At 39.2% G+C, this 27,013-nt stretch overlaps 1 protein-coding gene across 3 annotated transcripts; it reads left to right on the forward strand.

Moving 5' to 3' along the window:
- The first annotated feature begins 786 nt into the window (after positions 1-786).
- On the forward strand, positions 787-26,354 carry PHF6 (PHD finger protein 6). 3 transcript variants are annotated; one of them, XM_063170707.1, is made up of 11 exons: positions 787-872; positions 5,652-5,831; positions 6,012-6,113; positions 9,149-9,282; positions 9,589-9,632; positions 18,515-18,681; positions 18,859-19,002; positions 20,219-20,323; positions 21,210-21,343; positions 21,985-22,114; positions 25,135-26,354. In XM_063170707.1, exons 2-10 carry the CDS (start codon positions 5,694-5,696, stop codon positions 22,112-22,114), a joined length of 1,098 nt encoding a protein of 365 aa, XP_063026777.1. In that variant the 5' UTR covers positions 787-872; positions 5,652-5,693; the 3' UTR covers positions 25,135-26,354. The 3 variants fall into 3 exon arrangements, with proteins under 3 accessions (XP_063026777.1, XP_063026776.1, XP_063026778.1); XM_063170706.1 differs by lacking the exon at positions 25,135-26,354 and adding an exon at positions 22,404-24,137; XM_063170708.1 differs by lacking the exon at positions 25,135-26,354 and adding an exon at positions 22,404-24,137 and having other exon boundaries at positions 18,518-18,681.
- Positions 26,355-27,013: the final 659 nt, after the last annotated feature.

Here is a 27,013-nt window from a genome sequence, read left to right on the forward strand (position 1 = left end):
CACTGCCACTGCACCTCCTGAACCAAAGGTGTGCTTGAGAGGCACCGAGATATGGCGCTGAGTGATGTGGTTTAGGGGTTGTGGTGGCAGTGGTGGATGGGGGGCTAGACTTGATGATCTCGAAGGTCTTCCGCCAACCTCGATCATTCCATTCCATTCCGTTCCGTTCCGTTCCGCCGGGCCGTGAGGGCGGTCGGGGCTCGGGGGTGGGGGGGGTAGGGGCACACCGTGAGGGAGCGCGCGCGGCGCCGCTCCCCCCTCCCCTCGGGGCGCGCGCGCGGTGCCGCAGCGCCGCCCGCCCCTGGCCGCCCGCTCTGCGCACGCGCGCGGCACTGCGGCTGCGCGGCCGCAGCAGTGCGAGTGCCGCGCGCACCCCCCACAACGGCTGCGGGTGAGCGCTGCGCATGCGCACCGCTCCCTGTGTGTCCGTGCCTCCCGCCAACCGCGCTCGCTCGCGCCGGGACCTCGCGGGGGAAGTGGCGGCGGCGGGTGCGCATGCGCAGAGCCGCCGTTCCCCACACAGCCCCATCTTCCGTTTCCCGGCCTCGCGGAGAAGCGCCGCGAGGGCAGCGGGAACCGGGAGCGAGAAAGGCGCGCGCGTTGTCGCGCGTGCGCAGAGCAGGCCGCGAGCGGCGGCCGCCGGGCTCCCGCCAATCGGGCACCGCCCCGCAGCGCCGCCGCGGCCCAGGCGCGCCGTGCGTGCGTGCGTGCGTCCGCTCGTGCGTGCGTGCGTGCGCTCGGCGGCGGCGGCGGCGCGTCCCGAGCCCCGAATGAACGCGCCGGTCCCGGCGGGCGAGCGGCCCTGAGCGACCCGCGAGCGGGGACGGGCCGTGCCGAGCGGCTCCTCCGCCCGCACCCCGCCCGCCGCACGGGTGAGTGACCGACACCGACCCGCCGAGCGCCCGCTGCCCGCCCCGCCGCCGCCGCGCCGCGCTCCAGGGGTAGGCGCGGCGCCCCCGGCCCACCCGCAGCCCCCGGCCCGGGGCTCGCCCGCCCGCAGCCGCCGCCGCTCCCGGGGCTTCAGCCGGCCCCTGCAGCCCCGCGAGGGTCGCGGCGCCCCGCAGTGTCCCCTCAGGGTGCCCCGGGTGCCGGTACCGCCCCCCTGCCCCCTCCCCGGGCCGGCGGTGCCGCTCGCTCCGCCCGCCCCGGCCCGCGCCCTCCTTGCAGCGAGGATCCGCCCCCCCTTGTCTCCCGGTCCCGTTTTCCCCAAATTCCCACGGAATCGGGAGGGGGTCGCCCTTGCCGCGTCCCCCCGCGCTCCCCCCGGAGCCCCGCGTTCGGGGAGGGGTCGGGCCCGGCGGTGCCGGCCGGGGAGCTCGGGCGGATCCTGCCCGGGAGATGCCGCCCGGCCCCGGCCGTCCCCGGGGAGGCGGCGGCGGAGGTGCCGCTATCGGCCCCGCTCCCCGGGGGAGGATGGAAACTTTCCTGGAGATCCCTCAGCGCCGGCTGCCAGATCTCCGTGACCGCGGGCTCTGTCTGTGTCAGCCGTACTCACCTGCTCTGCTCTCATTGTTCAGGCGTTCGAGGGTTTGCCCTTCTCCCCTCGAATCTGCCCCCTCTTCGGTGTCTTTTTGGGTTTTTTTAAGGAAGTTGCGTGGATAAATTCCCATCCTACTTTTTATAGTGGCTGTAGGATGCTGTGTGAATGTAACTCTGGGATAAAAATTTCTATAGGACCTGTGATTTGGGTTCTCAGCCACAGAACCCTCAGGATACTTCCCCTCTCCCCTTCTTCACTCCTCCTTTCTCCAAAATAAACCTCCCAACAATGGGTGTCCGACCCGGGAAACTGCAAAGCACTTGTAAGCTTGTGACTCTGGTATCTCCAGTGAGCATCTTGGAAAAATCAGCACAAATATTTTCTGTAGCTCTTCCTGAGAGACCAAACCACTTCAGCATCTGCAGTGGCATTTTCTGAAGCTTGTTTACTTCCCACAGGTTCTCTCCTGGTGTCTGAAATTATCTTCACAAATATAAATTCTAATTTTTTGAAATTTATTTTGGGAATCGTACAGATCACACAGCAAAACAAACTTTACTTGGGCAGCTTGTAGATGACTGTCCTTTGTAGGAAATACAGGTGAGGTTTTAACTCCTATAATCAGGCTCCTGAAACAGGTTTGGGCAATAAATAGAAATTAGAGTGCAGGTTACTTTCCATTCTTTGGTGCTGAGCAATGTCTCATGCACTGAGGGCATCCCGTGCCTGAGAGTTATTGAACTTGCACTTTTACATCAGGAAATCTGTTGCCTAGAGCTCAATAAAGCAGCACAGAAACTACAGGAGGGTGTAAAACCTGCTGCTTTAAAGATAAAATAAAGATGCTGAGAGGGAAAGCACCACATTTAATACTTTGGTGCCCATAAGAAATGTGAATGCAAATGAACCCAAATTTTTTGGTGGAGAATGGTTGAGTGAATTTCTGGTTTTGTGATTCTGGGGTACATGTAACTTCTCATTTCTTAGATCAAGCTCATGGAAAATTGATTTGTATGGAATAATCTCTGTGTTTGTAGTATCTGTGTTCTATTTTGGTGGAGACAGTAAAAATCTCCCCAGCCAGTGATTCCACAGTGCATCACTCCTTGTGAGCCAGTCTGTGAGACTGACAAAGTTGACAAACAAAATTCTATCAACAGGAGATGTAATCACTGTTTTTTGTAATTCCTCCTCATTTGTTAGCCTTTTAAAACATGGAAAACCAAAATATTGAGCTGTTTTTAAGTTGCATTTTTTCTCATTCCAATGAAATGTAGCTTGATACTTGGCAAACTAGATTAGTTGTTCTGGGTGATTGAACTTGAGAGAAGAAAACAGAATTTTGAGTGCTTGGATTCAGCATTGTGGGGCTGTAGCTGCATTACTTTGTTCATCTTTCTTAGAAAATGTGTTTTGTTTCTTGTTTTAATGGACAGGATAAGTGCATTTTGACACAAAGAGAAGTGATCTGAGAGTAGTGTCTTCTCACATTTATGAGAAAGCAAATGTAATTTATGGAGAGGTCTATAGATGTTTCTCATGCTAAATTTTTTTTCAGCACTCTTAAAAAATGTATAAATAGGGTAAATGCCCAGTGAAACAAACAAACAAAAAAAACCCTCAACAAACGTGGGGTTGGAGAGAAAAGTTTTAGATACCCTTGTAAAATGCTTTCAGAGTAATTTAATCTGATGATGAAAAGAACGTGAACTTCCTTTTTGGCTCGTTTGAGTTTTGAATAATTTTTCAAGTTTTAATTATTTCTAATTGTGAAGTATTTCAAAACATTTTTTTTTTTTTAAAAACATCAACATCTGTTTATTGAGTAAAGATAGACATTATTTTTAACTTCACTGTGAGCCTTAAAAGATCTAATTCTGCAGAAGCACTTGAGGAAGTGAGGCTGTGTCAGCTCCTGGTGCTGCTGCAGTGACGTCCCTGTCGAGCACTGGGAGTGCAGAGCAGCGAGCTGTGAGCAGCTTCTTTACAATCTTGTGTCTTGGAAAGTTGTTTTTCCTATAAATGAAGTATGATGAGAGACACTTAAAAATTTTTTATCTGTGCTATAAATTACTTTCATTTTCTAAAATACAAACTTGCTGCTTAAATTGAAGAGTAGTATTATTAGTAATTCCTGTGTTGCTGAGAGTCAGCAGGTCCTGTGCACGTCTACAGGGAAATTCCTGATCTTCCTTTTAATAACTGCTATCATTGGTGTCAATATTTTAATAATATAATCTGAATAGAAAATGAAACTGATAGACTCTAGTGATTGTATGTTTATATACCACACTGTTTATACAAAACCAGAACTTTTGCATTTACATCACTTTGTTAGTATATTTGTAAACACCCCTGTGTGATTTATGTTGATCTGTTGAATGTGAGATGTAAACAAGTAATCTTCGTGATATTACTTCCTACTTGTCTTTTGTAGGTATTTTTCTGCTCCTGAATATTATTTAAATTTTAAAAATTGCCCAGATTTTTCTTTTTTAATATACATACATGCATACATATCTATCTGTCTGTCTCTTCAGGAACCATTCTTTCTGCTCAGAAGGGATTACAGAATACTCTTTATTTTTTCTTTAGAAGAATACAGTATAATAATTCTTTTGTGTTTTAACACTTAAGGACTCCCTATTGCCACTGCAAAGGGTGTGACTGGTTTATCCAGATTGGCACATTTACATTTTTTGTGCAAATCAGCAAGATCCGAAATCTTTGCATTCTTGTTCTGAGTGTGCGGCAGCGCTTGGACTGCTCGTGGTTAGAACAGAAAGCGAATGGAGCTGTTGGGAGGGCACAGCCTGGGGGGCAGCACAGGCACCTCTAGAGCAGGAGGAGTTTTGCAATAAATGGTGCAGGGCCAGCAGTTCCAAGGTCTGTGAAAATCCCTTGAAGCAGGAGGGTCTGAGAGCAGGAGCCGATGGAAACTTGAGGAGTGAGTGAGTGATAGCAGCATTATGAGCTCCTGACAGCACCGGCTCTGCCCATGCCACTTCCAGAGAGCAGCCCTGTATTTTCATGCAGATCTGTGCCATTGTAGCCCAGTCCAGATGTTTTGCAACTCTGCTCTCTTATTTGGGGCTGGATTTTACACTTTTTTCCAACACAAATATCAGACCCTACGGTGGCTTTTCTTACTTAGTCGAGTCAAAGGAAGAGAAAGGCTGAGGAGGATTTTATTGCAGTTGTGGCAAATTCTGATAGTAAGGCTCAAATCTCCAAAGTAAAAAACTCTAAGAAAGTATATTTGAAGAAGATGATTTTTTTTTTTAATTTCTTGGTAGATGTAGAAGCAAATGATATTTATGCACTCATTGAGTATTCTCACTTCTGCACGAGCTGTGTCTGCCTGAGTTGAGCTCTGTGACCTCAGTGTTACATTTTGAAACGTGTTGCTGGTAGCACTTTGAAAGTTTGTGATTCATACTGGATTTAATTTTAAGTTACTTTTCTGAGCTGAGAACTGCAGCTCTTGTGCACTCACTGAAAACTGGTGTAGTGCTGCCAAAGGAACTGTTGCTCATGGGGAGGTTTCCACTGCAGCACCTCAGAGAGGTGTCTAAAGTTTTGTTCCTAAAGCTGTTTGAGTAGCCACAAGATACCTCTGATACCAAAAGTGGTAACATTTTATCATCTCATCTCTACTCTTCACTCATCTGCCCTGAGACTTTGTGAGCCTTTACAGCCAGAACCTGTGCAGGAGGCTGTGCTGGACTCTGGTTTTCTTTGCTTCTGTTTATGAAGAAGTTCAATAGCATGAATTTCATTGCATGTACTTATATATATTTTTTCCACAGGTTCCTTTCCTGTAATGAATAACTATAAAAATGAGTTGCAGTAACTTTTTTCCCCCGACGATTCTCTTGTTGTATTTCCCACTTTCTTCTTTTCAGTTTTCTGCTTTTGTATTAGCATCCAATGTTTTATTTTAATTCTCAAACTTATTTTTGTAAAGAAACAGCTTTTTCTTGCTGAAATAATTTCATTAAAATTTGGCCAAATAGTGCCTCTGCCAGTCATTTGTTTATTTGGCTATATTGAAGCAGCATAAAGAAAAGGTACAAATCACTTCCAAGCATCCAATACTTTATTTATGAAGCTATGTTAATTTGCCTTTTGTTGATATTAACATGCTGATTGCAGTTCTTTCTCCCTGTAGCATTGAGAGGATTGCAGTGGCATTCTAAGGTCATTTAAAACCATGACAAGCTCAGTCGGACAGAAGAAAGTCTCCTCCAGACAAAGGAAGTGTGGCTTCTGTCGCTCGAATAAAGATAACGAATGTGGGCAGTTGCTGATGTCGGAGAACCAGAAGGTGGCGGCACATCACAAGTGTATGGTGAGTGACCGGGAGTGGGATGGAGCCGGGAAAACGCTGCCAACACGTGGAAAAAACCCCCCAGATTGGAATTGGCACAAGTGATTAACCACTGCAATTTGGTGGGTTTCATATCTATAAATTTCTCTATCACTTATACCCTTAAAAATTAAAATACAGATTTTGTCTTTGCAATTTTAGCTGTTCTCGTCCGCACTGGTTTCTTCACACACTGATAATGAGAGTCTTGGTGGATTCTCTATTGAAGACATTCAGAAAGAAATAAAGAGAGGCACAAAACTGGTAAGTCCCTATTTTGGCTCTTGAAAATGAAAGACAGTATTTTCATACCCTCCATAAAGTTTGCAAGGAAGTTGTTCAGTGTATTTCATCTATTTAATATTTTCTGTTAGATTTCTGAAAGAAATCCACGCTTTAGGCTCCTGGGAAGGGTGTTATTGTGCCTTTACCAGTACATGGGTTTACTGCCAAAATCTAGTTTTAACTACCAAATATACCTTTTGCTCCTTTTATATTGATTTTAAAAAATAATGCTGTGAGTGTAGACGGTTTATGAGATATGTGGGTACAGTAGTCATTGCAGCTCTAAAAAATTAAAGAGATTGCACAGCAGTGACTTTTTTAAATTCCTGGAATTAAAAAATTCATAAGGAATTATTTTATTATTATTTATTTGGAACTAGTTGTTTTCCAATTTGGGGAAATGAATGAGGCTCTTCTTAAAATAATTTTACAAGATGATCAGTTCACTCCTCACATTTAAACCTTTCAGCTTCGTTATTTAAAGCACTCTATGTATTTACCAGTTCTTGCACCACTAAAGGAAGTCCAAAGTATTTTGTAGAACTACAATTTTATAATAATAGTCTACTCTTTCATCCACTGCTTCATTTGAATCTTTTCCCATCTAGGAAACTTCATTTGCTCTAATTAGCTGAAAGAAATAACTGTTCACAAGTCATTCATGTTGTGATCAGGGCTTTCCAAAGACCATGGTAGTAAATGAAACTAATGATCATAAAGAGACTTCTTGATTCTTGTGTGTCTTAAAGGGTTTTAAAGGTTTTTTTTTTTTTTGTCTTTGGTGGTTTCTCTTTCTGCTTCTGAATCTCTTTATGTTCCTTCTATTGCAATGGCTCCATTCTTGGAGCTCACAGCTGTGTGTACCAGGAACTTTGTTCAGGTTTTTGTAGAAAACCTGGATCTGGTCAGTGTAATGGATTCACAGTCCTGAGTTGGTTCCTCTTTGAGAAATCCTACAAGATAATTTTAGATCTTAACTTAGGTGCCTGTCTCTGTAGCTGGCAGAGAGCTGCAGCTCTGAATCACTCTCTGGAGGAATTTGTCTTTCTCCACTGGCATGTGGGAAGTTTAAAGGTAAAGGTTTATCATTAGCACAAATCCCTTCTCTCAGGTCTGCTTGCCTGGTCCATTCTAGGGGAGCACATTCAGCAAAAACCCCCAGAACATTGGCTTAGGTGAATTTCTTGATGGCTTGGGCTCAGTTTGTGCTCCCTCAGGAGGTGCTGCTGGCCAGGAGGGCTCTCACGGTGGGGACCTCATTTCCAGAGGGACAGTGACAGAATGTAGAGACTTTCTGATGGCAGTAGATCTGTCTGAGAAAAGGTGCTGGGTTCAGACCTTGGTAGGCCAGACACGGCAGCTTCTGAAGTCTAAATATTTGGAAGTACAAATCACTGATATCTTAATTATTTAAATTTTCTGTGTTATTTCTAGTATCTCTGAATGGAAAAGTTGTTTTTTTGGTTTTTTTTTTAAGAACATACCTAATTTGCAGCTTATCAAACTTCTAATATACCCAATATAACTTAAGCTAGTGACCATTTGGATAGCAGACATGCACCAATGGAATAAGTATTTTATTACTTACTAGGAACATGGATGAAATGTGTGTGCTTTGTTTTACAGACATATTATGGTGTTCATAAAAAGAAAGTTTTCTTTTAGTCATTTCTGGCTTTGGAAAAACTGAGGTTCTGACTACACTTGATTAGCTGGATATATAAGCCTAGGCTTTGCTAAAGAACTTTGATCAGCAATTATTATATATAAAACCATAATGGATAACAGATTTATGAGATAAAATGCCCATAAAAAATGAGATAACAACTAGGCAACAGTATTTAACTGTACCATTTCAGAGCTTGCAGAGGAGTAAATGGAGATGATCCAAGGCTTTGACATTTTTACTGTTCAGTTGACTTCGTTAAAATGGAAAAACAGGCTGGTGGTATATTTGGTAACTTTGGTGGTATATTTTTTTGGCATATTTGAGAGTGCAAGGAGAACTTGACTAAGTGAGTGCAGGGGAGAAAAATGTTTTCACAGAGATAGGGAGATATATAGATATATATGTAGGGAATATCCTACATTGCATACTTAGATTTGGAATCGACTGGAACCTTTTGGGGGTGTTGACAGTATGCAGGATACAAAGAAAAAGCTCCAGTTGTCTTGGGAGGTCAGTTTAATGGGAAATCCTGAGATTTTGGGGAGTATTAAGTCAGTTGAGAACAATAAAGAAAAAAAAATTTGTGATACTGTCAATTAGTTCCTTTTCTACCACACTATAAGAAGGACCATGAGCAATTTAGAAGCTAATTTAGATAGCTGCTGTTATCTGTGTGTCTGATACAAGAAGAATTAATTAATGGGAAAGAAGAGTAAAGCAACAGCCTCACTTTTAATCTTTTTTGCAATATAAGTACAAAGAGCAAAATTTAGTTTAGTTGGAATAAATTAATTGTACTTACCAAATATTTCACTAAATTCAGTGTTTTGGAAAGGACTTTAGAAAAAAAAGAAAAGTCAGTTGATGATCCTGAGGTAAATTTGCAGGTTGGCAGTATTTCTGACTGCAGGATTCATTCTCAAATGGGTGTAATTTTTTCCCTCTTGCCTTTATAATATAATTCAGAATTAAAGAGGTAAAATTATGATTTTAACTTTTCTTAAATGGTCGGTACAAACAGACTGTCCTTGTGAGAAGGATATTCAGGTGAATAGCTGTGTCACTTTCATTAGATACATTCCACAGAAATAAATTACTTATTTTCTTCATTGAGTTGATGATGGTGGTTGAGTTGGTAATGCATCTGATGGTTATTGCACTGTTGCACACTTGTAACAAATTTCTAATTTTTAAAATAAATTATGCAAAACACCTGAGATAGGAAGAGTAATACCAAGTGCAGAAATCCATATTTTTTGTCACCAGGAGTGGTAAATATATTATTTTTGAACCCAGCATAATTCATGCTACTTTTTGCTTAGTATTTCTTTCTTCTCCTTTCCAGATGTGCTCTTTGTGCCACTGTCCTGGAGCGACCATTGGCTGTGATGTGAAAACATGTCACAAGACATATCACTACTACTGTGCTTTGCATGATAAAGCTCAGATAAGAGAGAAACCCTCACAAGGCATTTACATGTAACTATTATTCATTTGTTATGTTTGTTTTTAATTTGTATTTTACATTCTTTGTTTAAAAAACAAGCAACAAAGCAAAACAAAACCCCACTTTGGAATCTAAACAAAACTGTTGCAAAAAATTCTGATTATGATTGTGGCATTCAAAATAGTGATGTGCTAGAAAAGCATATTTTCACTGCAAGATTTGTGTATCAGTGAGTCTTATAAGTGGGAGAAAAATGTACTGGCATTTAAATTTAAAAGATGAGTAAATAATCTGTGATTCGTGACTGACTTGACAGTTTTCAACTACTTTGTTTATAGGATTTTATGTCGAAAACACAAGAAAACTACGCATAACTCTGAAGGTAAAATTATTCAATATAAATTTTTCCCATTGTAGAAAGATACTTGGTTAAATTGAATTTTTCTGGAGAATAGAAATGTTTTCAGTAAAAATTAGAACTACATATTTTCGAAAAACAATGAGTTAGGAAGTCCATCTGATTTCTGTATTTTCTCTAAAAATTATTGATTGAGGTGTAAAAAAACCCCAACCATAAATTTTAGGATGTTCAAAAGATATGCTGCTCCATAAAACCAAAGTTTGGGTAGAAGTTATACATTCCCTGGAAGAAGCTGGCTATTATTTGTAGTTAAATATTCACAATATTAACATCTGAGATATTTTGTCAGATAACAGCTGATTTTTGCTGATGTTCCTAAATATTCATTATTTTTTGTACTAGTAAATAGAGTTTAACTCTTGAAAAAAGAAACACCCAATAGTAAATGAAAAGGGTTGTGATGAGTTCACTTACAGATAAGTTTCTGAATCATAATGTTTAAAAAAAAAGTTTTATGGATCCATTCACTAAAGCTTTGCAGAAAAGAATAGTGAAATGCCACAAATGCAGATATATTGTGTGGTCTGTTAAAATTCCAAACTACTTGTGCTGTTGTGTTTTTATTAAGTATTTTTCTTTTTTTCTGCTGTATCTGAAATTGGGTAAGCTAACAGTTGGTAGTTTACTTCTTGCATTGTTTGCAGCTGAAATGTCCTCAGATTTAATTAATGAGGAGTATGCAACTGTTTAGGGAACATTAAACTTCATTAATGACTTCAGTCTCTATGCCAAATGTATTTTTAAGATAATGTGTTGCTTTTTATGCTACAGGTAGTGAACTTATTAATGGTAAAGGTTTGGATGTTATTTCAATGTTCAGAAAGATCCTGAAGGCAGCAAAAAATACCAAAGGAAATGGATTTCTTTTTTTTTTAGTCTATTTAAATCATTATTGTTGTGTGCCTATATATAAAACTCTAACTTTACTGGGTTTAAACAATAAAAACACTATCTATGTTGTAATTAGTTCTCCAAAGAGAAGAGGCCACGTTATCTTGTGTTTGTTTTGGGGTCACTGTGTGTTAGCAGACACAGAATGTTAAAGACATTTTGAGTCAGAGAGATTAATCTTTTTAACTGATATTTTAAAATAATCTTTTACACTTGCTCACAAATGTCTCAGTGTTTGATATGTGTTTAAAAATGCCTCCAATTCTGCATGGAGCTCAAAGCCAATGAATTACTTTTTCTGTTTGGGATTCCTTGCAGGATCTGAACTTGTGCTTTTCTTTAAGAGTTTTCAGGAACCATTATCTCCAGTTTTACAGTGCCATTTTCTAGCAGCAAAGGCTTTTAAATTTTGTAGAGATATATTGGGAAAAAAGAGTTTTTTTACTAAATGTTGATGATGGTAGTTTATTAAAACATTAATCTAGACTCATCAAGAGCCTCTTAGATTGTGTATTTCTTCTCTCCTGCCCTCAATGTCACTCAGAACAGCTGAGGCCAAAGAACCTGATAGTACTTTATTTAGCACTTTGCACACTTTTTTTTTGTTGTTGGAAATATTTACTTCTGTCATGCTTTACATTTCTAGAAATAGCTTTGCACTTCTAGAACTATATGTAGCTAAACTTTATATTCCTGTTTTCAGTTCTTCATTTAATATTTTACTGAAATTCCACCCAGTGCTCTTTCCCAAAGATTGTTTTCTTTTTAGTCCATACAGTTTTGGAAACTTTACCCATAAAATAATTATTATTTATTTTTGTGGGTTTAATAACATCAGGAGCTGGGGCTCATTTGTGATAGACCTCCTTTAAATCAAATAAAGTAGAAATATATATTGCATATGCCTGATACAATGCTATAGTAATTTCCATAGCAATGGTATTTTGGTACATTGAACACTGATTAACTTTAGCAGACAGAAATTACAGGATGGTTTTCAGAGTTTCAGAATGGTCTTGGGAGGTTTTTTTCCTTAATACTTAAATGCTGAAGTTTGCTAAGTGAAATGACAACTGGAAGGTGTTGGATGGTGAGATTAAGCTTTATATTTGTATTTTGTTTGTTTCTTGATGAGAATGTGAATGTGAAGGAGGCATTTAAATGTGAAAGAATGGTGGTGTGTGAAACCAGATAAGGGACTTGGCAGAGGAGAGTGACTAGACCAGGCAGGGAAGCTAGATGTTAACACAGTGGCTTTCTTTCTTTTTAATCTTGTTTTAGTTTCATTTTCATTAATCTTTGCTTAGCAGTGTTTTCCTAACAGAACAGTTAAAGCTTATCTGTGGTTCTGTCACCCAGTGTGAGGTGCTGGAACCATCAGTTCTTTTTAATGGAAACCTAACTGCTCCTTCTCTGGGTTGCATTTTGGTTGGGGATTTTTTTATTATTATTCATTTGTTTTTTTTCTTGGTCAGTTTAGAACATCTGTGGGTTCTTTGTGTCCAGATTTAATCGTTCCAGTCCAAGTATTTTTATTCTGTCACTGATGTCAGTAGATGATCAAAGACTTTTTAGGAGTGTTTGGTTTGTCCAGAACAGTTTATTTTCTGTAGGCAGCACTGCTGCATAATAGTGAGATTTTTCCTTTCCTTCCCTAGAAAATGGATGCTTCTGGGGGCAGACTTGCCCAAGTCTGAGGTCTGGCTCTTGCACTTCTAGTTTAAAAAGACTGACTGTTAAACACTTAATAACAATTAAAGAAAATCTCTTGAGGCTGCATGGAAATAATTTTGAAGGACCTATGTTGGGGTTAAGTTACCTGCTAAGACTTAATAAAAAGGATCTCATAGATATATTTTTTGCTGTTATGAAATTCAGGTGGTGTGAGGATTCATCAGGCTTGGTATCTACTCATCAAGACAAAATTAATGAGTGATGGGAATTAATTTTTCTTCACATGACAGGACTTGAACTACCTTCTGCTTTCTTTGAATATGAAAATGTGGAGCATGGCAGCAGAGTACTGTGCTCTTAAATTCTTTATCTGTTTCAACACATTGTTGGGTTTATCTAATTTATCTATATGGTGTGGTATTTAGGTGACATAGAATAGGAAAATGGTATTTCTCCTGTGTTTCCTTTCTGTAATTCAGAGTGGTTTTTCTGTTCTTTGTTCCCATTAACTGGATAAAGGACATCTAGGTTTTTGGCTTGCTGTTTACAAATTTAACAAAATGACTGAGCTTCATTCATAGTTTTAGGCAAGCTAAGTTTTCAGTACCTAATAGGTTACAGGAATTGGTGCCAGTGCTTTCAAATGATCACAGCCAACCATTAGTTGAATTACTGTTCAGTTTGATACAATTGCATTTATTGTTTGTGAAGAATGAAGTATTGTTGAACTGATGTTTTGGAGCTGTTTGTTGGAAATTATTCCAATGTACTGAAAATAGTTGTTGTAAAATGAAAAAAATTGGTCTCTCTCAGTTCCCTGCAGGTGAGGTTGCCCTGGCTGATGTGTTGGATTTAAAACAAATTCAGCTGATGAGGAATAGTTCAATATCAACTAAGATAAGAATGTAATTTCATTTGTTACACAGTGGTAAGACAAAGACTGACAAAGAGCTGTGTGACTTCTCTTGGAACTGTGGGGTCAGAAAATAAAATGTCTGTAATTTCTGTTGTAGCTGTGCTCAAAGCCTCAGGGAATTCTGTTTCCACAGTGGGAATAAGGAATTCCCTGTGTTAGCATCCTTTTCATGTCAGTGTGAAGATCAGACATGGAATCCGTGCTTCTCACACTGCTCAGGAAGTTCAGTCAGGATGGTATTTCTCTGGGACACTGCAATCTGTAGTGCACTGAGTACTTTCCCAAAGTGCTATGAAAACCAGGCAGGAAAAACATCTGCAACTTTTTGGCATTCTAGTAAGGTAACATTCTGATTCATCCTTGGATTCTTTGAGCAGCAGTGTTTGTTCCCTGCTGCATTTTCTGTGGCCCAGGTTGTTTGCAGGAACAGTCAGGTGTAAATGCTTCTGTAATGTTGCACTTTGGGGTCCTTTGGATTTTGGTGGTGAGAAAGTCTTGCAGGGCTCTGCTAACTCAGCCTGGTTCTGTCTCCTGGAGAATGCTCTGGGTGTGGCACCAAATGTGTTCCTGGTGTTCCCACAGCAGCACTTGGTCCAGGCAGCAATTAGCAGTGTCCCATTATAGACTAATGAGGGTTTGTGCAGAAACTCCAAGGTTTTCTTATGGAAAACCACGTGGCTAATGGAAAAAGGAAAAATGCAAAAGTCATGTGGTGAGGGGTTTGTCCTGTCTGAGGAGCTGTCCTGTGGTGTTCTGATTCTCCCTCCCATCTAGGAAAGGTGTTACACAGAGGGGCTTGAGCTGCTCAACAAATTCATCAGCTTTGTGATTCTGCAAATAAGCCAAGTGCATCATCTGTCTTCAGTCTTTGCCAGTGTTTCTTTGCTTGAAAATACATTTAAATTGTGTGGTTAGTAAGGACTATTTTATTATTTTTCTATGTTAAATGTACTTAAATAAATAATCTCAAATACCTCATAACAAATAACTTCTGGATGAGAGTCATCACTTCATTCAAGTGTCTGGGGCTTTTGGAAAACATATTAGTGGCAGAACCTAAGGGGTAACTTAAATTTTTCCTATCAGTTCTTACTTTAATTTAAATGTGTTTAATGTAACTTTTTCTTTTTCCATCGAAAAAGAAAGCACAAAAAATATATTCAGCATTTTGGTCATTAATTTCACATCATCTGCTGATAAAAACTACTATTATTTCATTATTAGTTTACCTGATTTCATGTTTGATTGCAAGGGGATTTTTGCAAATCCCTGTTTCTTATGATTGCTTATAGATGCATCCACATTTTTAGTATTAACTATGGGGCCAATAAGGCTCTTTTGGGTTTTTTTTATGTTTCTTTCCTATTTAAAACAATTATGTTGGCTCATATGGTTTATTTGGTTTCAGCCATAGTTTAATGAGATTTTACTCAAGCATGCTGAAGTACTCTTTTTTTTCTCTGCTATATTCCATTTCTCCTTTAGAAATATAGTAAGATTGATTTTGTTCCTTGAATTTTTAGTTTCTCTTTTATCCCAAATGCACTGTAAAACTTTACCTGCATATGTCTGATTTCAGATTAATATAACAGCATGTCTCAGCCCCTTCAACATTCTATGCTTTGGCTTCTTTTCATGTCCAGTTCTACTTACAAATATGTTTTGCCAGTAGTTTTAGCTTTTATCCTCCTCATACAAAATCAACCTGCTTTGTTTCTGGCTCTCTTACTTGGTTGTTTAAGGTACTGTAGGATGTAAATAAAGCCATATTTATTGTACACATCCTCTTTTTACATGTTCTTTCACAACCTTTAAATCACTTAATTCTTTATTACTTTGCTTTAACCTGGCTTTTGGAAAGGGGTTCCATGTGCATTTCAAGCTGATGCAGTATGGATCAGTGATTTCTCTGCCTCTTCTCTGCCAAGCCTTATTTTAAACAGCAAAACATCTTGATCCTTTTTCCTTCTAGTCATGATCAAAGGAGAATTTTTAGATTTCTCTCTGAAGCTAAATCTCCCTGTTAACAGTTGATGTAATACAGCATTTTGCCAGGGTTCCTTCTGTGGTACTTTGTACTGCTCATGGATTTCTAAAATGCAAATTAGGGGCTTGTTGCTACTCATCTGAATTTACAATATCCTATTCCTAGGTGCTTTTTAAAATGTAGATTGTTTCTTCTTGATTTCTACCCTTACCCCCCCTTTCTCAGGCCATGTTGTGTTTTGGGCTTTTTTCAGATCTAGCTTTTGGGGACTTCTGAGGAAAGCTCACAGAAACCTCCTTGGAACTTTATCTAAAGTTATACTGAGAAAATTGTCATGATTTTAAAAAGCAATGCAGTAAAGGGATATGGGATGGGGGGTAGTTGAAGAGGGAATTCTAGGGAATCTCAGGGGATTCAGAGGATGGGTGATATCCATGATAAAACATCACCTGGTCAGGGAGGAGTTGAACAACTTTTTGTGTTTTCCTTAGTTCAAGCTGACATGAGAAGTTGGAAACACCCAACCATCAGATGCCAGGGACACAGGGTAAGCTGGCAGTGGGCTTGAGGGGAGGGATAGGGCACCCACCAAGCTGTGAATTAAACATGAGGACCATGCAGGGCAGATGTGTTTGACAGCTGGTTACAGTCCCCCTGTGCTGTTCTGTGGGTTCAGGGTGCTGTAAAAACAAGAGGAGCTTTAATGTTTGAGGAATCAGGCTTGGAGGATGGATGTGGCAGAGCAGATCCTCACATCTTGGTGCTGTTACTCTCTAGGTCCACATCACTTGAAGTAGGAGATGTAAATCTTCAAGGAATTGCATTTTAGTGAAGGGGTGTCATGTAGCATCTGGATTTTCGTGTCTGACCTTCTCTGGAAGTCGTAGTTTTGAGCACAGAAGAGGGGTTGTCCTTTAAAGAAAGCTTTGCATTCTTCAAGTTTTTTTTATCTTACACTGAAACTATCTTTTAAAAATACAGCATTTTTACTCTTCAGATCTTAAATATGCTAATAATTATAGACTGAAAAATAGCACTTAAGGACTTATTCTGTTAGGAGATTGGCACATCTAAGAAATTGGTTTTCATAAGGTGTGCTTGGTTTTTAGCAATTATAACTCACTTCTGTCTTTTTTAAGTGGGACTGTAAAGAGTTCAGGACATGCTTTAATGTTATTGTAGAAAATAAGGGTGGACTGAGGTAGAAAGCTTTTTGGCTGACAAAATTGACAAGGAGCTTTGGAAAAGATAAAGAATAGCAGTGAATGGACTATGTCTTGTTTCATGAAATAGTAGGGAAGTCCACTGAATTATTTTGGAAGGAATTTTTTTAACTTCTTACTGATGTCATTTAAAGGGTCATGGATTCAATAGTCACATTTTTGTAAGACTGCTTTTCTACAATAACCATCTATGATTTCTGTAAAAGTAGAGACAAATATTCACAAGTTTCTTTGAATAATCAGTGGAGAGTTCATGTGATGAACAAGATAAAAAGAGAATTCTTTTTGAAAGGTTTTCAGATTGCAATAAAATTTGCTATGTGCAGTCTAAGAGGTCAATATCTAAATTGCATAATCTTGCTTAGGGAATTGAGCAAGTGGTGACAAATGAAAAGTAGGTAGGAAATACTGAGAAAAACATGTAAAATGTATTTTTTCATTACATAATCTGTGTCATCATGTATTTAGGTTTCTTTCAGTGTAAAATAAATGGTGCTTCTGACATGTAATTAGAAAAGAGTAGTTTTTATATTAAAGTATAGGGATGTTGTAAACAGACTGATGTGTCTTAGCAACTTGGGCAGATCTGTATATTGCTGAATAATCTGTAAGTTTAAACCAAAATAATTTGCAGATCTGTATAAATTTCAGTATAACTGTTGTTGTGCATTTGGATGAGTTTTCTGTCCTTCCTTAATAACTGAGCAGAAGCTGTAGCTTTCCTTGGGGATTGGTGACAGATCCAGTGGATGGAGCTGAGCAGGATGTCCTTGTGTGCCAGGCTGGGCCAGGGCTTCATTTGTCTTCTGCTCCCACTTGAGGGCTGTGGAATATATTCAGCACTTGGACTTCATGTTTTGTGCAGCTGAGTCTGTTATCACAAGATAGAAATGTGATCTGATTTTTATGTGATAATAGGTAAGAAAGACAAGTGCTGGCAAGACAGCATTTAGTCTGCAGCTAAGATGTCCTGTCTGGACACTAAAACAATGTGGCAATTTCCATCAAGTGAATGCTCCACATCTTTACCATTTCCTTCTGTTTGGGGGCTCATACTGACGTTTGTGGTTTGGGTTTTGAGAAGAAAAGTCCTTCAGCAGGGTCTGTGCATGTTCTTTAAACAAATCTGAAATTTGTTTGTGATTCAAGCAAGGGTGGGTGCTACAGATTAAAGGAAAAAAAGGAGGGTGGTTCTGTGAGTAGGAAAGTTGTTAGTGACTGAATAGAGCTGGTTGTTAGATGGAATTATCAGATAGAATTTAACCAGATCTTATTGGAAGCAATCTCAATCTTGTAGAATTGATTTGTATCTTCTCTAGAGCTGTGAGTTGTGCAAAGGCCACTGTGCCCAAAGGGCTGGGCTCAGCTCTGTGCAGCAGTCACAGCTCAGCTGACATTTGTAAAGGAACTTGTCAGGCCTCTGGCATGTCTGTATTAAAAAATGTGTTCTTATGTTCCTAATAGTCTGTAAATACTTGATATGAGATGTTGTCTGTGGGGATGATTTCCTCTAAACTGGAGGCTGCTTTTAGCTGCAGATCTAAAAATACTCTGTAATGACATAAAACTGTAGATTTGTTTCACTGAAGGTAAATACTTTTCAGTTTTAAAGCTTGATGTTATAACCCAATGGATGAATTTTGTTTTGTTAAGTCAACAGGCATCAATTAATAAAGCAAGGAGAGAGGTATTATTGGGTACACTGGCATACTATCAAGGGCAATATACATTGGAGTTATGCATTTTAAAATAATAAATTATCAGCATATTTCATGGGTGAGAACACTTTCCAGTTTCAGTGTAGGTTAAATGAATGTTATTTTCAGTGAGGGTGAAGATGTGTGTCTGAGGACACATTTTAGGTCTGAAAGTAGAAGTTGTAAGAAACACTAAACCTTCTTGTGTTATAAAGATGCAAAGGTGTATGACATAGAAGAAGTAATGTTTTCAGGATCTGCAGTTGCATGTTTGTAATAAATGAGGAAAAGGTGCTTTTTTTTATTTCTGACCAAAATTTGGAAAATACAGCTTGTGATTTTTCTTGTCTAGTGTTGGTGGGTTGTGGGTTGGTTTTGGTTTGGGGTTTTTTCTTAGTTTATTTTTTATAAAATTGTGGAGAATCTTATTTAATGATGTTTTCTGACTTCTAAAGCAGATTTAGAAGAAAATATCAATGAACACGAATTGGAGCCTTCACCTCCCAAAGGAAAAAGGAGGGGTCGTAAGGGAAAGCCAAGAAAAACAAATTTAAAAGGGCAATCAGAAGACACTAGATCTACGTCCTCACATGGCACAGATGAAATAGAAAGCAGTTCCTATGTAAGCAGTAAATATGCTAAACTTCTTAGAAGACAGAATTGCATATTTCTTCTCTGAAATATAAGTTTTGTTAAAATTTGCATTTGTCTGAGCCTCCAGCTGGTGGCCACAGGCTTTTAAAATTGCAACCTGATTTGTATCCCAGCAGTATATTTTAGTAAAATGTTTTTCTTTCAGAGAGACAGGTCTCCCCACAGAAGCAGCCCCAGTGATACAAAACCTAAATGTGGATTCTGTCATGCAGGTGAAGAAGAAAATGAAGCTAGAGGAAAGCTTCATATATTTAATGCCAAAAAGGCTGCAGCACACTATAAGTGCATGGTGAGTATTGTTGTTAATCAGTCTATTCTGTGCATTTTGTCTGAATTGCTATTTTAGATTTTAATACAGTACCCTCACATGTAATTATGCTGAGTATTGTCTGTATGCTGATGATCTTAAGCACTGAAGTGTTGCAAAGTGAGCAATTCATTTATTTTCACTGCAGGCAATATGAATAAAAGTTGGCTTCATGCTAAGAGATAGAATTAGCTCAGGGAGATGCTTTAGCTTATTAAAAATGCTCCCTTAGTGTCTAAATGCATATGAAGTATTTAAAAAGGAAAACAGAAAACAGTTTTAACTAAAAGAATCCTTTCCAAGAATAAAACAACTTCCCAGGCATTCAGAGACAATCTGAGAAGAATCCATGAACTTTGTTCATTTTTGACCTGTGGATTCAGGCTGTGTGAGTTAAGTAGAGTGTGGGATATGGATGTTCCAGGAAGCTCTTGCCTTTAGATGATCACATTTGTAGAACTGTCAGCCTGAACAGGATCTCATTGCAAAGAACATGAGCAGACAGTGCCGTGAGTGAGGTGGGGCTTTGGGTAACAAAATTCACTGGTTTATGTTGTACCTCAAAATAAATAAATAGTCCAGGCAGTCTGTGGAGTTACTCATTGACTTTGTGTTCCCACCCTCACTAAACAGAGAGCTGCTGTGTGCCAGAGTCTTACTCCAGCAAATCTCTGTTACTTTGTCTACCTGAACTTCAGCTTTAAGGCAGGTAAAGCTGAATATACCAGGATGATGATGGAAGGGATGGTATTCTGTTCTCCATTTTCATCCCTCAGGACTTCACAGCTGTATTGACATCTGTGTTGAACCTGAATTACATATATGTCACAGGGTAGGAAATGGAATATTCCTTAAACATTGAGTAATGCAATTAATAATATTTCCCATTTACTACTTTATATTTTCATCCTATCATTACTTCTCGTCTACTCCACTGTCTTTTAAAAGAAGTTTCTCCAAGGCAACAACAACTCTAATTAAAGCAGTCAGGTGGGGATCAGAAGGAATGCTTTAATTGCTCAGTGTAGGGTTTTTCTAGTTTGTTGGTAAAGCACATGCTGAGATCACAAAACAGGATGTTCAGTGCTCAGTTATTCTTGTAAAAAAATTTCCAAACATCTTGGTTTGTTCATCTTGAAGAAGGATGTTCATCCATCATCTTTGGACCTGACACTTCTTTGACTTGCTTGTTTTACAGTTGTTTTCCTCTGGCACTGTCCAGCTAACAACAACTTCAAGGGCAGAATTTGGTGATTTTGATATCAAAACTGTACTTCAAGAAATCAAGAGAGGAAAAAGAATGGTATGTACCTGCAGAATGTGGTTAATGTGTTAGTGATTCTTCTAAGGTCTGTTAGCTCTGCCTCCTTCCTTTTATGGAGTAATCTTTTCCATCTCTTTCTAAACACAAAATTAAAATATATTGTTACTTGTGGGAAGGACAGCCAGATAGGAATCACCTTAATATTAGTGGTGTTTGGGCTTGTGGTATTTGGGATTCTTTATGACAATTGTACATAACTGTTATGATCACAGAATCATATGATTCATATTAGCTGTGCTGTAACTATAAGAGAGTAACAGCTTTGGACCTGTGTTACTAAAAACACACTGTGTGGAGCTGCACATAAAATTAGAGAATATGCAGTTCTTGCAGTGAATATATTCTCTAAAATTGGAAACAAACCAGTGTTTCTAACTGTTTTGGTATTTTAGAAGGAAAACATTTTAAGATCTTAGAGATGGGGATGCTGGTAAAATATCACACTGTATTTTATTAAAACTCAGGATGTTTTTAAAGTGCTAAGAAATGTATAGGGGATCAGACAGATAATAAAAAACTAGCAATGATTTTCCTTGAAAATAATTATTTAAGACTCTCTATATATTAGTATACTAACTTCAGCAGCAATAAAATAGCCTTGGACATGCAATAACATGTTTTGTAATCACATAGCAATTTTCTGTGCAACAGACAGGTAAATCCTAGTGTTCATGTTTTGTGGGTTGCTATCTTACAGTTTCTGGTTTACCATGTCTTTGATTAACTTTTCATTGGAAAGATGATCTGGAAGAGGAATTACTCTGTTGCAAAATATTTGCCATAAATATGAGGAGCATTAAACTGAGTACTAAGTGACAAAAGACTGAGATGCTGAATGTTGTTGTTCTTCTTTTCCCCTGCACAGAAATGCACACTCTGCAGCCAGCCTGGTGCTACTATTGGGTGTGAAATCAAGGCCTGCATAAAAACATACCATTACCACTGTGGAGTAGAAGACAAAGCTAAATACATTGAGAACATGTCACGAGGAATTTATAAGTAAGGACCTATGTAATTGTTGAATCTGCTACAAAAGTAAAGATATTTCATGACACTTTTTCTGCCTAACTTGGCTAGTCAATATGTTCTTTAAAAAGAGGGCAAAATTTAGCTTAAAATAGTAGCTTTAAGTAGTTGTTGAGTTTATGAAACATTTCAGTTACTCTGCTAATTTAAAATTTCTGTACTGTTGTAAATAGGAGAAATGAGAAAATTATTTGACTTGTATTATATTTTCCTTCTCCAATAATCTGTAATTTACATCAAGAAAATTGATGTCATGATTCCTCCATATTGATGTGTTTGTAGTTTCCTTCAGGGGCTTTTTGGACCCCCCAATTTTCCATCCTTCCTGAAGAGCTGTGGCTTGGCTGCAGCTGAGCTGCCGTGCTGTGCCCACGAGAGGGCATTCACTGAGCAGTGACAGAGGCAGGGCTGCAAAACTGGGATTGGTCACAGTTCTGTTGGCTGCTCTTCACCCTTGTTTTCCTTCTCAGTTTAACTGATGCTTCACTGGAAGCTGTGAATGATTTAAGAGTTTGCAACTGACTTGTAGCACATCTCGAAACTAATTGAGAGAGAAGTCAGGTTTGGATGGATATTTTCAGTGTAAATCCTCACTGTTCCTTTTATTGTGCCAGACTCTATTGTAAAAACCATAGTGGAAACGATGAAAGAGATGAAGAGGATGAAGAAAGAGAAAGCAAAAGCCGTGGCAAATCAGGCACTGACCACAATGACATTCCTCAGCAGCAGCTCAATGGAAACTAGGTATGGAAGTTACTCCTGACAGATCTGTTACCAAGACTGAAACGCAATATTCAATTAATGTAGTTTACTGCAGTGAAGTATTTAAATCTAGTGTATGCAGAGTACTTTTTATTGGCATACTGTAGAAGAACGGGGAGGATTTGTTGTTTTTTAAATCCGGCTGACTTTGTAACAGTGTAAGAAGGGAGGCCCTCATTTCTATTGCTAAATGTAGATGTAATGTCAGAGCTGTGAAATGCTTTTCTGTATGATTTAAAATTTACTATTGTTTTCATCATTTTTTAAACAGGTTCAAGGGACAGAGTTATAGAACTGGGAATGGCTAAGACATCATAACTACTAATTCTTTTAAATTGTTTTCTAAAAATCAGAAAAGGGTTAGTAACTTTTTACTACCCAACTCTGTTAGAAATTTCATTGAACTGCCTGAAACGTTCATGTGTGTGAGCCTTCAGTAAGTGGCAGAGTTTTACATGTCAATATTATGTAGTTTGTAGTCTGCAGTGTCTGGAAAAAAATGAAACACTATATAAATGATATGTAATATGTACAGTGTCAAAAGTTAAGGCAGACATTGAAATGAAGTAAGATCTATATTTCTGGACTGAATAAAAACTTTAAGATTTGGAATGTGTAAGTTGTTTAGTGGATTCACACAACGAGGGAAGGTCTTAGCTAGTTTAATTAACACCATGAACAAGTCCTTGATGGCAACGAGCTGGTACTTTGTGAATTTTGCATTTTCTTCCTGCACGAGTTCCGGAGCCGTTGATGGCAGCGCTGGTCTGGCTCGGGCAGCAGCAGTAGGAGAGGACTCTGTGTACACCAAGCACGCTTGAACATTTCAGGTTGTTCCTGTTGTGATTGCTCATTCCGCCCGGCATTGTTTGCGGGAGATTTACTTGAGCAGCTGTTGGTTCTGAGCTGTGAGCTTTAGAACTCATGCCAAAGGGCTGTAGTTCATTCTTTCCCCAAAAACCCACCTCTTTCTGTGTCCTGATTTACAAAGAACACTTCACCAAGTGTGATTAAAACCCTGATATACAAATGTTTGGACTTTGCAGCCCAATCTCTTTTACTTCAGAGAGTTACAACTCTTCACTCACTATGGAATTTAGCCACCATATCTGACGTCCATACCTCAGGTGTTCTCTGTTGTGTGGAACACTTCATGTTTTGTCAAGAATGTGCATAAAGGTCCCATATTCTGTAAGAAGAGTGAGGAAGCAAACTTTTTTGCTAGATTGATATTTATTTTTTAATCATATGACCACTATATGGGAAAGTTCACGTATCATCCTTATTGTTTTAGTGATTTTTTTTTTTCCTTTCTCTGTCAACAATCACATCATGGAATTCTACTTGCTAGAATTTGATGTTCCTTGAGGGAACGCTCAGATCTAGGCTATACCAAACCTAAAGAACAGTCCTCTGACTGCTTTCAAAACACCTTGTCATTTCTAATGGCTACTGGCTTCTTCAATTGGTCTGTTAAAGCACATCCTCAGACTTACTTAAATAAAACCAAAAAGCTGAACCTAGTCCACATGTTTGTCTGTTGCTACCACATCACCTTATTGTTTGTTTAGGGTTTTGACTTGTTTCACTCTGAACTCCCAACAAAACTTCTGGATTTGAAGGAAGGAAACAAGCAAAAGACACTGATTTGACTATAAACTGCTACAGTTCTTCTGTGATTGGTATTGCAAAAATGGTTCATATGTAACATGAGTTTCTGTAGCATTTTTTACTTGTATTTTTAAAAGATTTAACGTGTGTCATTTGTCTTCTTATGCATTCCCTTAATGTCTTGAGGGACTCAATTACTGTATATTGGAGTTTCTAACATTTTACCTGTTAGAATTCAATCAATTCTGTTTGCTTTCCTGGAGAATAATCCCGTTTGGAAAGAAATATTGCTGTGTACAGAAAATATTCAGTTACTGCTCTAAACATGATGCCATTGCTCATTTTTATTTTGTATTTGTAACTTTCAAAATTAAAAGCGTGACTTGAATTGCAATGACAGATCGATTATTGAAATTGTCTATCAAGGTGTTTTGTTTCTCCTAGAACATGAACATTTCTCAGCCACTCAGAACAGTTTCAGAATGCAAAATAGCATCCTTCAATATTTAAATTACTTCAGTTTGTGCCTCAGACATGGCCCTCCCATGGAAAAAAGGCACTTTGTTTGCAGCTACTGTATTTAACTAAGTTTGCATGGGGTAGATCTGCCAGCATACTGACTGTACTTGAGACTGAGCTCTAATTCGTTGTGTCAGTGGCTTAGTATAATATTCAGTCCAATAACTCACCTGTTATGGATAAATTCACCCATTCCTTGCCTTGAAGAACCAGCACTTTACCTTTGGGTAGCAGAAAAGCAAGTGGCTGATTTCCCTGTTGCCCCTGAGTGCTGAAATGGCCTGGTGAAACTGTCATCAATTCAGAATTCATGGAAGCAAAGTCAAAAGCAAAAACCTTTTCTTACAAGCCTCAAATTTGTCATAACTGACTTCAACTCATGTATGCTGGGTAAAAGTGCCTTACAATGTAAAAATTGTATTTATATGTTCCCAAGTAGCATCACCTGCTGGGGAGTAATTCTGTCGTGGTGTTAATATTTAGAAGAAATGTACCTCAGCAGTGTATTTACTGTACATCTCTTACATCCTTAATTGTAGTTTTAAAAAGCATGACAATGTATCATAGTATACAACATTTACATCATTTTTTAAAAAGACAAAATACTGCCATTACTGTCTTTTTATGTGTATTTTAGCTTGGAATTTCAGACAGTCTCTCTGAATTTTTGGGGGTTTGTTTTGGTTTGCAGGTTTTTTTTGGTAAAGCAATGTAATCTTTGCAAGCATATATTGAAGATTATTCTGGAGCATCTACTGCCTTCCCAGAAATGTTAGAAGTAATGAAAGTGCTCTATAGGTGAACTAGGTATGTTTAAATTAGCTAGTTAAATTAATACAGTCAATTTGTTACTGAGATTTTTTTTTTACTAGGCACCTTCTGCTTTCATCTCACAATCAGAGAATTCAACGTCATGAATTCAAGAAAACTTGTCTTAAAAAACTGGTTTCACTTTAATTTTTTTTTATTTTATTTTATTATTGTTACATTTTGCCTTTGGGCATTTCTTTTGCTCACAAGAGGATTGTGTGCTGTTTAAGATGCCTGGACCCCTCTGGGAAGGGAGCTTTCTCCCCAGCACCTCTCCATTAAGAGATCTCCCCAACTCACTGTGGTCTCACAGATCTGTGGTTCTGCTATTCCCAGAAGGACTGTGCCAAGGAAGGACAGGCATCACAAGGATCCTGTTCAGATATCTTGAGGATGCAGCTGGGGCAATGCCAGAGTCCCCAGGTCAGTCCCCCAGAGCAGTGGCTGTGCTGTCCAGGGCAGGGGGACAGGGCACGAGGAACATTGCTCCTGCAGCACAGGCTGCTCCATCCACACCAGGGTCTGTGATAAGGCTCCAGTAGGAGCCACACCTACACTCCACAAAGTCTCAGCTCCAGGTGCAAAGCTGTGCTCACCTGCAGTGCTTTGAGTCTGCCAAATCTGGCCCTAAAATGTAGTGTAATGGAAGAGTTTGCCTCTTACTCCTGCCTATAGGAAAAAGAACTTCATGCTAAAACAGAGTGAAAAATGAAGAGGTGATAATCTATTTGAAATATCAGACTTATCTGACAGGTGATAATCAGTGCATTCCAAAAATATTAATACGCTGAATCAGATTGACAGGAAAATTAATCCTCATTAGATTAAATTAATCTGAAGAGAACTGAAAGTGCATGATAGCAATTAGTAACTCTTCTTCCATGTCACCAGAGTCAGATTCCACTATATTAGTGATGGAGGTGAAAAAACAGAACACAGCCCTTGATTTATATACTTGGTGAAGCAGTTCCTGTACATGCATTTGTATGCACAGCCATTAGTCTGCAGTGACATCTCAGCCCTTAACAAATCCTGGAGAGCTGTTGCTTGTCAAAGCACTCAGGTTAGGCCAACGTTTGCAGCTTTTGCTCTAGCATATATTTACATTAGGTGTAAAGACAAGGAATGTATGGAAGAGGGTAAATGCATTCCTATCTACAATGTTATGTATATTTTGTTCCTGTTATATTGGCTTTACTTCCAAAGTTGTAGTTTGCAGTATTAGTTTCTTTTTATTGGTATCCTTGCATATATATATTCAATAAATGAGTTATGAATTTCATGCTTGCATATCTGTCCTTTTTCCAAAAGTATCACTTCTGAAACTGTCATTTTAATGCATAAATGCAGTATTTCCTATTGAGGTTACAGGCCTAGGAAAACATTTCCAGGAGAGAGGTGAGAAGGCATCATACTTACAGTGTGGCACTTGGTGGTAACTCTGCCTGTCTGTGTTCCTAACTCTGCACTGGGTAAGCTGCTTTGGATTTACCACTGCTTAATGCAAAGTTACTGACTTGCTGGAGGTTCCCTTTCTCACCTTTCAAGAACTTTTTTTTTTTTTTCCCAAGAGTGAATTAATTTAGACTAAGAGACCAAGGGAATGCAGAGTATATCTTGGTTTCAGCTGGGATAAGGTTCATTTTCTTCTAGTAGCTGGCACAGTGCTGTGTTTTGGATTTGGTGTAAGAATACACTTGATAACACACTGATGGTTTAGTAGTTGCTAAGTAGTGTTTATACTAAGTCAAGGACTTTTCAGCTTCTCGTGGCTAAAGGACACAAGAAGTTGGGAAGGCAGAGAGCCAGGAGAGCTGACCCAGAGGGATATTCCCTACCCTATGGTGTCATAAACTGGGGGAAAGCTGGCTGGGGCTGCTGCTCAGAAACTGGCCAAGCATCTGTCAGCACCTGGTGAGAGCTGGATTGTGCATCACCTGA

Source organism: Melospiza melodia, chromosome 16, assembly GCF_035770615.1.
Source record: "Melospiza melodia melodia isolate bMelMel2 chromosome 16, bMelMel2.pri, whole genome shotgun sequence".
In the NCBI taxonomy this organism is placed as follows: domain Eukaryota; kingdom Metazoa; phylum Chordata; class Aves; order Passeriformes; family Passerellidae; genus Melospiza; species Melospiza melodia.

What these genes read in the sequence shown, in the direction of transcription:
- PHF6 (XM_063170707.1), top strand. Translation starts at nt 5,694, where the DNA reads ATGACAAGCTCAGTCGGACAGAAGAAAGTCTCCTCCAGACAAAGGAAG. An exon ending in AACTACGCATAACTCTGAAG is followed by an intron (nt 9,633 to 18,514) that starts GTAAAATTATTC and finishes TGACTTCTAAAG; the next exon opens with CAGATTTAGAAGAAAATATC. An exon ending in CAGCACACTATAAGTGCATG is followed by an intron (nt 19,003 to 20,218) that starts GTGAGTATTGTT and finishes CTTGTTTTACAG; the next exon opens with TTGTTTTCCTCTGGCACTGT.